This window comes from Brachypodium distachyon, chromosome 1 (genome assembly GCF_000005505.3).
Source record: "Brachypodium distachyon strain Bd21 chromosome 1, Brachypodium_distachyon_v3.0, whole genome shotgun sequence".
Classification (NCBI taxonomy): Eukaryota; Viridiplantae; Streptophyta; class Magnoliopsida; order Poales; family Poaceae; genus Brachypodium; species Brachypodium distachyon.
Genome location: NC_016131.3, coordinates 38379904 through 38392076, shown reverse-complemented (window position 1 = coordinate 38392076; position 12173 = coordinate 38379904). Strand labels below are relative to the sequence as shown.

Sequence of the window (12173 nt, the reverse complement as noted above, 5' to 3'; positions counted from 1 at the left end):
ACCTTCGTTCATTGAGGAATCCTGGTCTGCGTACATGTTTGACATGAAGGAAGAGGTTATTCATATACTTGATCAGTTGGGTTAGCATGTGGAATCGGCAACAATTTAGGAATTGCATGGTCATTCTGCTAACCGCATTCAACAAAAGCTTTTTGATTGCTTCCACAACTATTATGAAAATTGGAATCCCCAGAAGAAACAGTGGCCTCATGTGTATCCATTGCTGACAAGCGACAAGTTCAACAAGTAAGCAAAATAATTGAACCCCTTGTTTCGGATGCATTAGTACCCCTTGTTTGGTTGCAATAAATGTGTACATTCTTAGCCTTGCAATAATTTTCATAGCCATGAAGCAAATCATGTGCCTAATCTGTTCCTTACAATGTTTGTTTCAACATCAAATCATTAGCATCTCCAACATTCTACTTCATTTGTACCTCCTATTTCTTGTACCTTATGTACGTCCTATTTCCGGTCTCAGGAATCAAAGTGGATTATGCATGTTACATTGTATCCGTAATTACTATGGGTTGAATTGGAGCAGCCGCTCACGCCGGTAACTTCTGCATGTTCAAACAATTATTGCATCCTTCATTATTAGTAATGTTTAAATGTTTCATCTCTTTTGTCCGCACAACAAGGTTATTCAAGGCTGCAACATAACTTTCTTCACAAACTGCTCACCATGGAGAATAACAAATCCAGGCTCCCCTTCCCCATTCTCAAGATCATTGACCCACCAAATTCGAGACAAGTCTAGCCGGTGAAATGTTCTACCAGAATTGTATGAACATGGAGAAGTCTAGTCTTCTATAGGTCCAAGTTCTGCATTATGAAAACTTGTTTCTCTGGTCACGTTGAATGCCTTTTGGTTCTGAACTTCTTTTCTGTGCCTTCATGTACTTATTATCTTCAGTGCACTGCCTGTAATTACGGTTCTCAACTTCTTCAATACCATCGTGCCCGTACTTTACTACAACTAAGTACCTTCATGTACTGATGTTATTCATTCTATGCCAGCTTATTTTCTCTTAATATGAATTATCGTATCTAAACTACCCTCACTTACTTCTCATGAAGCATCTCCATTGATGTTACAACATAGTACCTTCATGTACTTCTGTTCTGAACCAAAAGTTATGTACGATATGTTCCTGTATAACTGGTACAATCCATACACATAAATCGGTACATATGGATAGAATAATTCAGTGTGTACCCACAATGTACTTTACTACTTCCTACACATAACCGTATGTAATTACCAAACACGAATATACTTTCTGCATATCCACAAAGTACTTCACTACATCGCTGTACAACTACGGCGATAAGTTCTACAACAATCGAAACCAACAAACAGGTGCCATTGTCATAACCACAACAATACGTACTAAACAATAGCATAATACGAAATAAAACAAATCAAGTTCATCCGGCATGGTTGTTCCAACATCCATATCAGTACTTAGGTACCTCAAAACGTCAACATACTTCCTTAAATCATCCTAAAAAGTAGTGGGCTGGTACAATACAGCTTAAACAGACTACACAGTCTTTGCCCCTTCCTTGCAAACTGTTGTGCTCCCCCCTTCCTCCAACCTGTTCAATCTCTTCGTCCTCAATTTCCTTCTTTCGTACACCTTCATATGTGAGATTTCATCTGCACATATGAATGTACAATGATGTAGCAGAAATTAACAATCTCTGTAACCTGATGACCTTCCAAATCTCAGTTCAAACCTGTTGGATCCTCCGCTTCTTTGTCCACCCACATGTCATTAGCAAAAGTACATTCAGCCTTCCCTTCTGCTGCATGTTTCACAAGCTCATTACATACAAAAATATAAATGCTGACCAAACTTACAATTCTAACAAACAATACCTTGAGGTGTTTGATCAAAAACAGGACCGTCCGGGGGCTGCCATACAGAAAAACCAGTTCATGTTTCAAGAACAATGACTTTTGAAGAATAACTTCCAAAATGTTAACCAAAACTAAGTAGTACCTGGCAGTTTTTCCTCCACTTGTGGTGTCATCAACAAAGTGTTAACTAAGTCATTCACATTCCCACAATTCGTACTTTCCGATTGTCCTGTCACAGCCTGACCAACATTACAATTGTTCTCACAAGTCTCCTACGCACGAAATACGGGAAGCATCGTATGTGATACAATACATTATTGGTACACTCGTTCATACGATATTAACAAGTACATATGGTACATACCTTCTATTTCTTGTTGACTTCGACCGGTCCCTGTTAAAGGCACATCAACAACTGGTGCTCTAGGTACTTCAAAGGTTGTTCTGCAAAAAAGCACATTCTTAAATTACAATCATGTGTACACAAATGTACTTCACCAATCACCAAGTAAAACTTATGTTACCAATGTACGATGTACTATCAACTAATTCTAACTACGTCAATAAGTAAGGTACCACTTTGACAATTCTTTTCCTTTCTGCACAACATGTCTACTATCAGAGAGTACACGGAGCATGTCATAGCACGCTTGCAGTTTAGGTCCACAAAATTTATGGGATTAACATAGGTCATCGAAGTACTAACTTGATTGGACTGGAACATGAGTATTTGATGCTGAACCAGCACCGTCATCTTCCTTTTCCTTCTCCTCACCTAATTGTTGTGGTCGTGGACCCCTAGTACCAAAATTGTTTCAATAAGTTAATGTACCCATGAACTAAATATGACAACACATGACTGCTATTTAGCTGAAGGCAATTGCTTTCTTCAGCTTTCTCTTCTCAGGAACTTGTGGAATTCTTGGAGCTGTAGCACATGAGTCCTTCAGCAGCCCAAGTGCTTCTGGAACAATAATCTTTATAGAAGAATGTACATCAAAATTATTACCTTCACCAACGGCTGTACTTGCATATGAGAATAGCATCCGTAATTAAACTATTTATTACTTTCCGAAGTAACCAAAATATTATAACATAAAAATATGTACGTGTCGTCTCATCATTATTGTTATGTTCTGCCTCAACCTCTTGAATCTGGTCATGTCCTTCCGGTCCTGTTTTTTTTGGGCATAAAGCAGCTATTTAATACAAATAGTTACCTGTGATATCATTTTTTAGGTACCATACAGTACATTGTGAGAACAAAACAAACTAACCTGGGCCATGAATCTTTCCAACATTTGTTCCTATATTATCTCCCGACGCAGTACCTTTGCATCTATAGAAAACAACATATTCCATTATAATTGCCCATTCATAAATTTCTTTTATAACATTCTAACCGTGCATACCATACCTTTTAGATGATTGGCTACCTGAGTTATTTGGACCTACGAAAACAGATAATTACTGTTAACAGGATAGATTTCCAATACTACACCTTCCGAAATTTAATACCTTCTGCACCTCTCTTGTCTCCAACTTGACTCATGTTGCTCTCCGCTTGAACGTTCAAAGAATTAACGGACGCTTCGACTGTACATTCAGTACGACCATCAGTACATTCCAAACGGCTAAGTACATCACACCATACATTCTGAACAAATACAAAAAAGGTACTACATTACCTTCAGACCCCTCCTTCCTAACTTCTTTTGTCCGTTGCCAAACACCAGGAGTTTGTGGCAGTCGGTTCGGCCTCTTGAACGAAGGATTAGCTATGAAAACAGAACTTCAGCTTCATCTTCATCAAACTCAAATAAGTGGAAATATAAAGAGACGAGGTACAGTACGTAGTACAACTCTAACCTGATGTGGCGTCATCATGGAACGATTGTTCACCTCCATCGACATCCGGTTAAAGTACATGTTTGTCTTAACCATTTTGGGAAACATCAAAGATCAATGAACATTCCAATTATAAATAAAAATCCAAACATACCTTCAGCCACACGTGTTTCAGATGTCGTATCTTCCTCACAACCTTCGGATGAACTCTCATTCTCCAAATGATATGCTATCAGGTGTAGAAGAAGATTTTTCCTCTTCTGCATCTCTCGTATCAAGTCTTCAATAAGATATGAATCTGCAGCATGGTGCTCTTCTACGACCTTCATTAAAGCACTAAAACGCTTCTCTCTCCTACACTGCCTATCACTCTTGTACTTCTTTTTCTTAATCCTTCTGGATCCTATGGCTACGCCTTTCCCTTTGTCTTCAGGCTTGGGAAGCTTCACTCTTGAGTACCTACAGCAGGTAAGACACGTCAGAACACGGATTTCTTCTTACAAGTATCGGACCATTAAATTGTACTTTCAAATATTATAAGAATTACCTCGTAGTAACCGTACCACTGGCTAACATTAACAGTATGAAAGTTCTTATCCATACTAATAAGCAAATCTAATTTTGCCTTTCCATAAACCCTGATTCGTGGAAACAGGCCTGACGGTGCTTTGTGAATGCCAAAATCGATGGAATCCAAATAAAAGATCTGTCAAAATTAAACACATAATACACAATGTGCTCCATCAGATATTCTCATATTAAAATAAGGGGTACTAATTCTAACCTGAGGTACAATGATGCAGCCACCAACTATGCAAGTGGAATAACCACCTCTCTTCACCTCCCGAACCTTTCGAGCGGCAATTGAAAGGATGTCAAGCACACACCTTGAATAGTTAACTTCCTTCAGTTTACTGACACTTGTAAGGTACGGAAGCAGAAAATTTGGTATCTTGGGGTCCCGATCTCGGCAGTCAAGCATATATGCAAATGCTACTATGACAACAGCGATTTGGAAAGCATCTTTTTCCTTCTTCGTGCTGTGCTGATCAATAACACCTTCAACAACATCAGACACACTGGAAATACTTAACTCACGAACCCGCAGTGCCCTGCAAACTTCATCCACTACCGCATCTGGAACATCCTCATCCTCTACAGATATATGTTTCCCCTCAGCTGGGACGCCTAATATATGATGTACGTGTGAGGGGTACATGGGTAGTCTAGTACAATTACAGGTCTCAAACTCAATGGGATCTCCATCTGTATTTGACTGATTCAGACAGTACAGAGAGAATTGTCGGTTCCATGATCGATATTTCGGCATTTTTGACAACCCATGGAAACTGATCTCTTTCATCAAAGATAGCTTGTGGCTATTGAATTTTGCAAACATCTCATATAGGATGTTTGGTTTCTGGCAACCAAACAGCTTCGGGTTCCATAACTCATTATCAAGTAAAGGAACGCTGCGTCCTCTTCGGCCACGCCCTCTACGAAAAGGACCAGCGGTTCTTCCTCTTCGGATCACTGAACATGATTCCATATCTAACAAAAATGTCAGATGTAGTTAGTAAGAATAAGGAAAGAAGACAAATATCTGAAGGAAAACCTTGTCCCAAGTACTGAAACCATAAGTACAGCAATTAGTACTTAAGAATGGAAGTATTACACGGTACTTCTTATTAGTAAGCATTAGTGTACAAAACTAACTTAAATAGATATAAAGTAGTCCATTAAATAACAATCGTTACTGCACAAGTACGATAAAAAATTGATTTAGTCCTTCGTTGTGAACCTGGAACAATTTATGTACATAAACATCTGTACAAAATATTTAATCCTTTCAACTCACGAAAGGTACATAACCATACGTACATGCAGGTACATAACCATTGGACTGTGTACTCAGGATTTCCTTCGCTAGCTTTCCCGAAGGGAAGAAATAATAAATTTCCCATACTTCATAGAAATAAACCTATGAACAGAAACCAGATAATAGAATTTACGAGTACAAGAAAGCACCAATTAATGGATCTAACCCCTGTATGAACAAATGCGTTCTCCCTAGGTACCTAAAGAAATCGATGGATATAACCGTTGTCCGTAAACCGAGAATCAAAAGGCTTAGGTGCAGGGAGCATCTGCATTGAAAGTGAGAGATCAAATGATAGAGGAATACGGACAAGATTCAAATGTGGATGGGGAATCGATGTACGGTCTTTACCTACCTGATGATTCGCCGCCGAGATTAGCAGCCGCACAGAAATTACGGCGGCGGCAACGCTGCAAGTCGACCGGAAATCCAGCTAGGGTTTCCACGTCGCCCAGACGGTCCTCGCTGCCAGTCCTTGCCAAGTCCACGAAGTAAAATGGATTCTAATGTACTGACAACACAACACGGGGGGACTAATAAAACATGTATCTCTGGTGGTCCCCACAAATTCAGGTTATAATGGGAAAAAAATTGACAAGTAAAGCTGGAAGACGGATTCCCCCTAATCTATAAATTAATATGGCAAAACAATAAATTGAAATACTTGATTCAAACTGAGTCAACGAAGAGCATTGATCCATTAATGGAGATGAAAGATCGATTTCATATTAATTTTTGGAATAATAATCTTCACAACCTTTGATCCAAAATTCACCGTACATATACTACCATCACCTTGACAACCATTGATCCAAAATTTAAACAATTCCAGATCGATCACCTACGTACTGAACGTTCCTAAGAACTTTGTACATTCAGGTACTTCCAAGTACACAACGTAGTACACTAACAAAACAGAGTTCACCCAAATCTAACTCACTCCATAAGCTACTCCAGCTACTCCATCTTCCGCCTCTTCATGTCTCCACCATCAGTACCGACTGCTTTCCCCTGAACTCCAACTTTCTTAGTACTTTCGGTGGTTGAACCTTCATCGGACAGATGCCCAACATTCCCATCTTTCCTTCCAGTACCTTCTTGTTGTTGATTTCCACTAGGTCTACATCTCATTTTCAGCAACTTCTTCCTGTAGGTCTACAAAGTATGGTGCATCCACCGGATGAACCAAATCTACCTGAAATTCGTGCTCCTAAATATGAAATTAGGTATGAGCATTGTACAAACACAAAAACAAATGAAGTACAGAAGGTACGGGGACTTACAAAATTTGATTCCTCATCCAAGTCGGGTTGAAATTCGATCTCATCATCTGTTGCTCCATTCACCTCCTCCAAATCACCATTATACCCAGCTTCATCCTCCGAGTTCAACGAGGACGAAATAACCTAGAAGCGAAATGTGAGCAGGAAACTGATATCACGAGTGGAAATGGAAAGATGTACCTCCGAATGAGCAGGGGAACGTCCATTGACAGAGGATGATGAAGAAGCACTAAGAAGAAATAATTCTTGAGATGACATGGGAGGTAATGGAAGAGGCCAGCTTTTTCAGTGCAAATGAGAGGAGATAAAGTGACACAACAGACACAGTACTATATATATAAGGATGTTGTTTACCCTCCCACCTATTCAAATTCAAAGGAGAGATAATGTTGTCTATATTTTCGGTTTCCCCCCAAAACAGTTTTTTCGAATGGATAGGACCCACTCAAGTAAGGAGCACTATGTGCGAACTTGTACGACCAAACAATATAAATGTTCGTCAATTATTCTGTATAACTAATAGCGTCTACATTACTTATTCCACCCCAGTACCATGAGTACTTTGTTTTTTCCCAATGCACAAATGTTATTGAAGGATGCAACACACATTTTTGTACAATGTACTAATCTGATGGGTCAAGCGGGTACATAACTTATTCCATTTTGGTACCATGAGTACTTTGTTTCTTGTCAATGCACAAATGTTATTGAAGGATGCAACACACATTTTTGTACAATGTACTAATCTGATCGGTCATTAACTATAATTCTTTGTTGTGAATGCAGAAAAGTTGTTCAACAGTGTAACAATATGTACATAATCAGACGGCCACACATTTCATACTCAGCGAGGAATCATAAGTCGGCATGACAAATCTGACAATTGATGTAACAACGAGTACAAAAAATACCTAATTAGACGGACCTCATGACCACATTAGTAGAAAGTTGGCATGACATATGTAACATAAAGTACGACCAGCTGACCCCTTGTCTGCATAACAGAGTAGTCCATTTTGCAAAACAACGTTTTCACGCACACCAGCATCAAGTACTTAAATACAACACAAGTTTTCACCCATACTTAAGCACACAGTTAACATAAATATTCTTATCGAGGCCTTGCAGGTCCTACAAAGTCTTTGGTTCTTCATTGCTGACAACCGATCCCTTCAAAGCTTCATCTTGCATCATCTTGACCAAAGTTCGGTTACCCGTGATTCTTCTTTTGTACACTTTCATATCCACTGAACCATCTGCAGCCCAGATGTACCATAAAACAAATTGTCAGACATATGGATACAGATTGAAACCATATAACATCATATATATTCCGTCTCTTCTAACCTGATCCAGCATTCTCTTCCATAGATCCATCAGCATCTCCCTGTGTGGTTTTCTTATCGGTCGTGTTCTCAGCGTAATCCATTGCATCTATGTTGTGACCTGTAAAATTCAAATATTAATTGTACAGAACATAGGTATTAGTCATCCATGAAAGTACTTGGGAAAACAAGAACTCACATTGGGGAGTCCCGTCGAATAGAGGAAGTTCAGTACCATCTACGCCATCCATCCTGCTCACCTCATCTGCATAGAAGGAAAAAATGTTCACGCACAACATCAGAAATTGCAAATTAATTTTGAAATTACCTTGAAAAACAGAATTACCTGCCACATTGTGCTCCTTCGTTGGTGTCATCAAAAAACTATTAACTAGGTCAATCAGATTGCCATAATGTGTACTCTCTGAACCTGCAGTCACACCCTGCCTGACATCCAATATTTCGTCACCTACATCTCCTGTACAATCGAATTATATAAATAACCCAGACTACATTAAGTATTACATGTCACCATAACCAAATGGCAGGATAGGACAAATACCTCTCATCGATGACTCATTTTCCGAGGTACTTCGCTAGCTAGTCCTGCAGGAACAAGTTTAACACATTTGTTCATATCCATACACAATTTTTGTTTCAACAAAGAATGTACCTTCGGAATAAGGTTCATCTCCTTCAGGAATGGTATATTCACAACTCTGAATATCTACAAACACCTCCTTTATTATTTCATCTTCATTTCCACTGTCACCTATATTTCAATTATGAAAACATAGTTCAGGTACATGGTACTTGCATTGTACAGGAATATCATTGTAGCGCTACGGTACTTTCAATTGTACCTGAATTGCGTTCATCCTTGCTGCAATCCAGATTATCTAATGAAAATGAATATTATGTCAAAAATAATTCTATTTAATCCAACATATACGCACGTAATCATGTACAGTTACTACTCACTTGATTCAACTGGAACATCATTGTTGGAAGCTGATCCAACCACATCCGTACCACCATGTACTTGTTTGTTCGTCTCCTCCACCACTAGTGGCGTCCGTCTAAACCTAAAATATAATACACTAAGTTCTAAGGTAGATGTAACGATAAGGAAGTAAGTGGACCAACATATATGAAACTTACCTCCCAGCGAGTCTCTTTTTTGGTCGCTTAAATCCAGCTTGAGGTGCACTCCTTGGAGGTGCAACCCATGAGTCATTGAGCAACCCAATTTATTTTATAACAATAATATATATTTCATTGTGTAAATCTAAATTTTACCTGCTGAGGTACTTCATCTGCAACTGCAAAATACAATTCAACAACAGTCAGATATTTTTTTACGTCAAGTCAAAATGAAATTACCTGAAATTCCAAATTAGGAACCTGTTGTTTCATGAATTCTATTGTCTCTTTGGTCCATCTCTAGAAGAAGAGAAGGTCCTTCAGCTCCTGCAAGAATAATGTACAACCCAATTAGTATTATGTACCTTCAAGTACATGTCCTTTTCTTAACAGACTAACCTTCGGCCCGAGTGTTGACAAAATTTACTGCTACGTCACCTTCCTTCCCATACAGTTTACACCTGCATATCATCCAAAATAATGTACATAACTTACCTAACTATAAAATAATTGAATAGAAGACAATGCTCGGAAATTAAAGGACCTTTTAGAGCTGCCTGAATTCATTGCACCTACAGAAAACATAAATTGTTCATTTGAACACAAAGAAGAACAATGATATGGACATGCTAACCATGGATACGACTTTTGGTACCCTCAATTCTATAATATTTGACAAGATTTATAATCAGGTGAATTTAAGTAGTAATTGTTTTCATTTTCATATTTATGAAGAGGCGGAGCTACTACTATTCTGTCTCGTTTTATTATGTAGGCATCTTGTCGAGCTTTTCAAGTCCAAGGTCAAGATGAGACACGATGGAGGCGAACGGGAGGGCCAACAAGAATCAAGCATCCATACAGCTGAGAAGGAAGGATTTCAAGTGTACTTTCCAACAAATCAAACGGCATATGATTCGGAGCTTGCTAGAGAAAGATATCACGAATTAAAGTTGAATCCGATTCGGGTCCGAGCTGTCAGAAGACCTGAATTTGTTTTAATCACCCAGGCCGCATCTGGAGTCCAAATCAAGCAAACAAATACTTGTTGGAAAGGTAATTACAAGAACTTTCCAATGGATCTAGTCCCATCAAGATATTCGACTCGTGCTGACCGTGACGGACAAAACAAGCTGACGGATCTGTTTTTCTGTTTCCTAAAGAGTTGTAGTTTGTTAGGAAAGTTAGAGATAGAGTTGAATTTCGGCCTCCTTACTCAAGGTGGACGAAAATATCTCTCCCTCCTCCTTTATATACCCCATGAGCCCCCCTAAGGAGCCTGGGGTTTTGTTTAGTTAAAAGTTAGCCATCGCTACTACTTCGTGTAATCGCGTGTGTCGGTTAGACCACCTGTCTTACCGCTTTCGGAACCCCAACTTATCGTCTCGTTGAGACATTGGTTTGATATAGTATACTCGCAATTTTAGATTGCATCCGCTATTTATCTTATTCTTGCTTGTTCTTTGATTGCTTGCAGGAACAAAGACCTTCGTGGTCAGGTTGATCGTGCCCCCGCGTGATCAATAACCCTCTGGAGTTGGTGTATCGATTGCTAAGGTGCTGCCTCCTAGGCCGTAGTTGGATCGTCAACGTCACCTCCTACCCAAATCGAGAGTTATCAATCTCATCGAAAGATCGGGCCACCCCGACCCACATCAAACAAGTTGACGCATATCATATACTTCGCAGCAGGAATTACCTTCTGATCCTCGTTTATCTCCTACCTGACTCATGTTGCTGTCCTCACGAACATTGTCGTCGTGTTGTGACACTGGTACTGTTCAAACATTAACACTCATATAATCAGTAGCAAATTTATTTCTAATACCAAATTAAACATAAGTAAGGAACATACACACACACATATAATTAGTACCTTCAGAACAGTTGTTTGCAACTTCTTTTTCCCTTTGCCAGACAGCAGGACTTCGGGGTACATGACTCGGCATTCTAAAAGATGGACTACCTAAACAAATGTATGAAGCAATTATTATTTTAGGTACCACACTTCATTGAATACAAAAACATTTTTTCGGTAACTAAAATAACCTAACAACGCATCTTCATTAACCGACTGATGTTGACCGTGCTGACCTGTCAAAAATATAATATATGCATTGAGTTCTTGTGAATCACACATATGAACTAATAAAAAAGTTGGGAAACAGTTCTGTACGTACCTTCCATCCCATGTACATCACTTGTCGTATGTTCCTCTGGTTAGAGCTCTCATTTTCCATATGATTTGCTATCAGATGGAGAAGAAAGTTCTTCCGCTTTTGAATCTGTTTTCTCAAATCTTCCAGAAGGAACACATCTCTATTCTGATGATCTTCAACAATTTTCAAAATCTTACTGAAACGGGCTTGTTTCCTAGATTGCATGTCATTTCTATACTTCTTGTTCTTAGTCCTTCTAGATCCTGTTGCTTGACCTAGGCCTATGTGCTCAACCTTAACCTGATCATGCCTCTATAAAATTTAATTGACAGGTGAGAACAAAGATGTGTACAAAATAAATATAAACGGAAATATGGTACAACAGTTACCTTATGATTACCATACCACTGGCTAAGATTTCTACTATGTGGATTCCTATCCAAATTTACGAGAGAATCTAATTTCTCCTTTCCATAGCACTTGATCCGGGGAAATACATTGTTTGGCGCATTGTATACCCCAAAATCTACTGAGTCTAAATTAAAAATCTGTACATCAAAAGTAACACAGTCAATACATGCTGTACAACATTTTAAAAGATTATCATCAGGCCTGCCAAAAATGTAGAAAATGAATTTGACGGTTATACTTGATGTAAAAATGTACTAC

The 12173-nt window shown here is 38.8% G+C and overlaps 1 protein-coding gene and 1 long non-coding RNA gene across 6 annotated transcripts; both read right to left on the bottom strand.

Annotated features, from left to right (window-relative positions):
• Window positions 1-1261: 1261 nt before the first annotated feature.
• On the bottom strand, window positions 1262-2881 carry LOC104581562. Of its 5 annotated transcripts, none has more exons than XR_002961807.1 (6): window positions 2574-2881; window positions 2232-2311; window positions 2010-2139; window positions 1886-1922; window positions 1744-1812; window positions 1262-1663 (listed from the first exon to the last, which is right to left on the bottom strand). It is a non-coding gene; the product is annotated as an uncharacterized LOC104581562 (long non-coding RNA). The 5 variants fall into 5 exon arrangements; XR_002961810.1 differs by having other exon boundaries at window positions 1744-1809; XR_002961809.1 differs by having other exon boundaries at window positions 2010-2106.
• Window positions 2882-3362: 481 nt separating this feature from the next.
• Window positions 3363-6111, bottom strand: LOC112268523. Its single transcript, XM_024457889.1, has 8 exons — window positions 5950-6111; window positions 5794-5862; window positions 4500-5266; window positions 4263-4421; window positions 3870-4174; window positions 3737-3769; window positions 3556-3645; window positions 3363-3463 (listed from the first exon to the last, which is right to left on the bottom strand). The coding sequence occupies exons 4-8, from the start codon at window positions 4289-4291 to the stop codon at window positions 3363-3365; spliced, it is 558 nt and encodes a 185-aa protein (XP_024313657.1). The 5' UTR covers window positions 4292-4421; window positions 4500-5266; window positions 5794-5862; window positions 5950-6111.
• Window positions 6112-12173: the final 6062 nt, after the last annotated feature.

Excerpts from the sequence above, each read along its gene's own strand:
- LOC112268523 (XM_024457889.1), bottom strand. The coding sequence starts at position 4,291 with ATGTTAGCCAGTGGTACGGTTACTACGAG. Across the intron at positions 4,175-4,262 it reads AGTGGTACGGTTACTACGAG|GTACTCAAGAGTGAAGCTTC; the intron begins GTAATTCTTATA and ends TACCTGCTGTAG. Across the intron at positions 3,770-3,869 it reads TGAAACACGTGTGGCTGAAG|GTGAACAATCGTTCCATGAT; the intron begins GTATGTTTGGAT and ends ATGTCGATGGAG.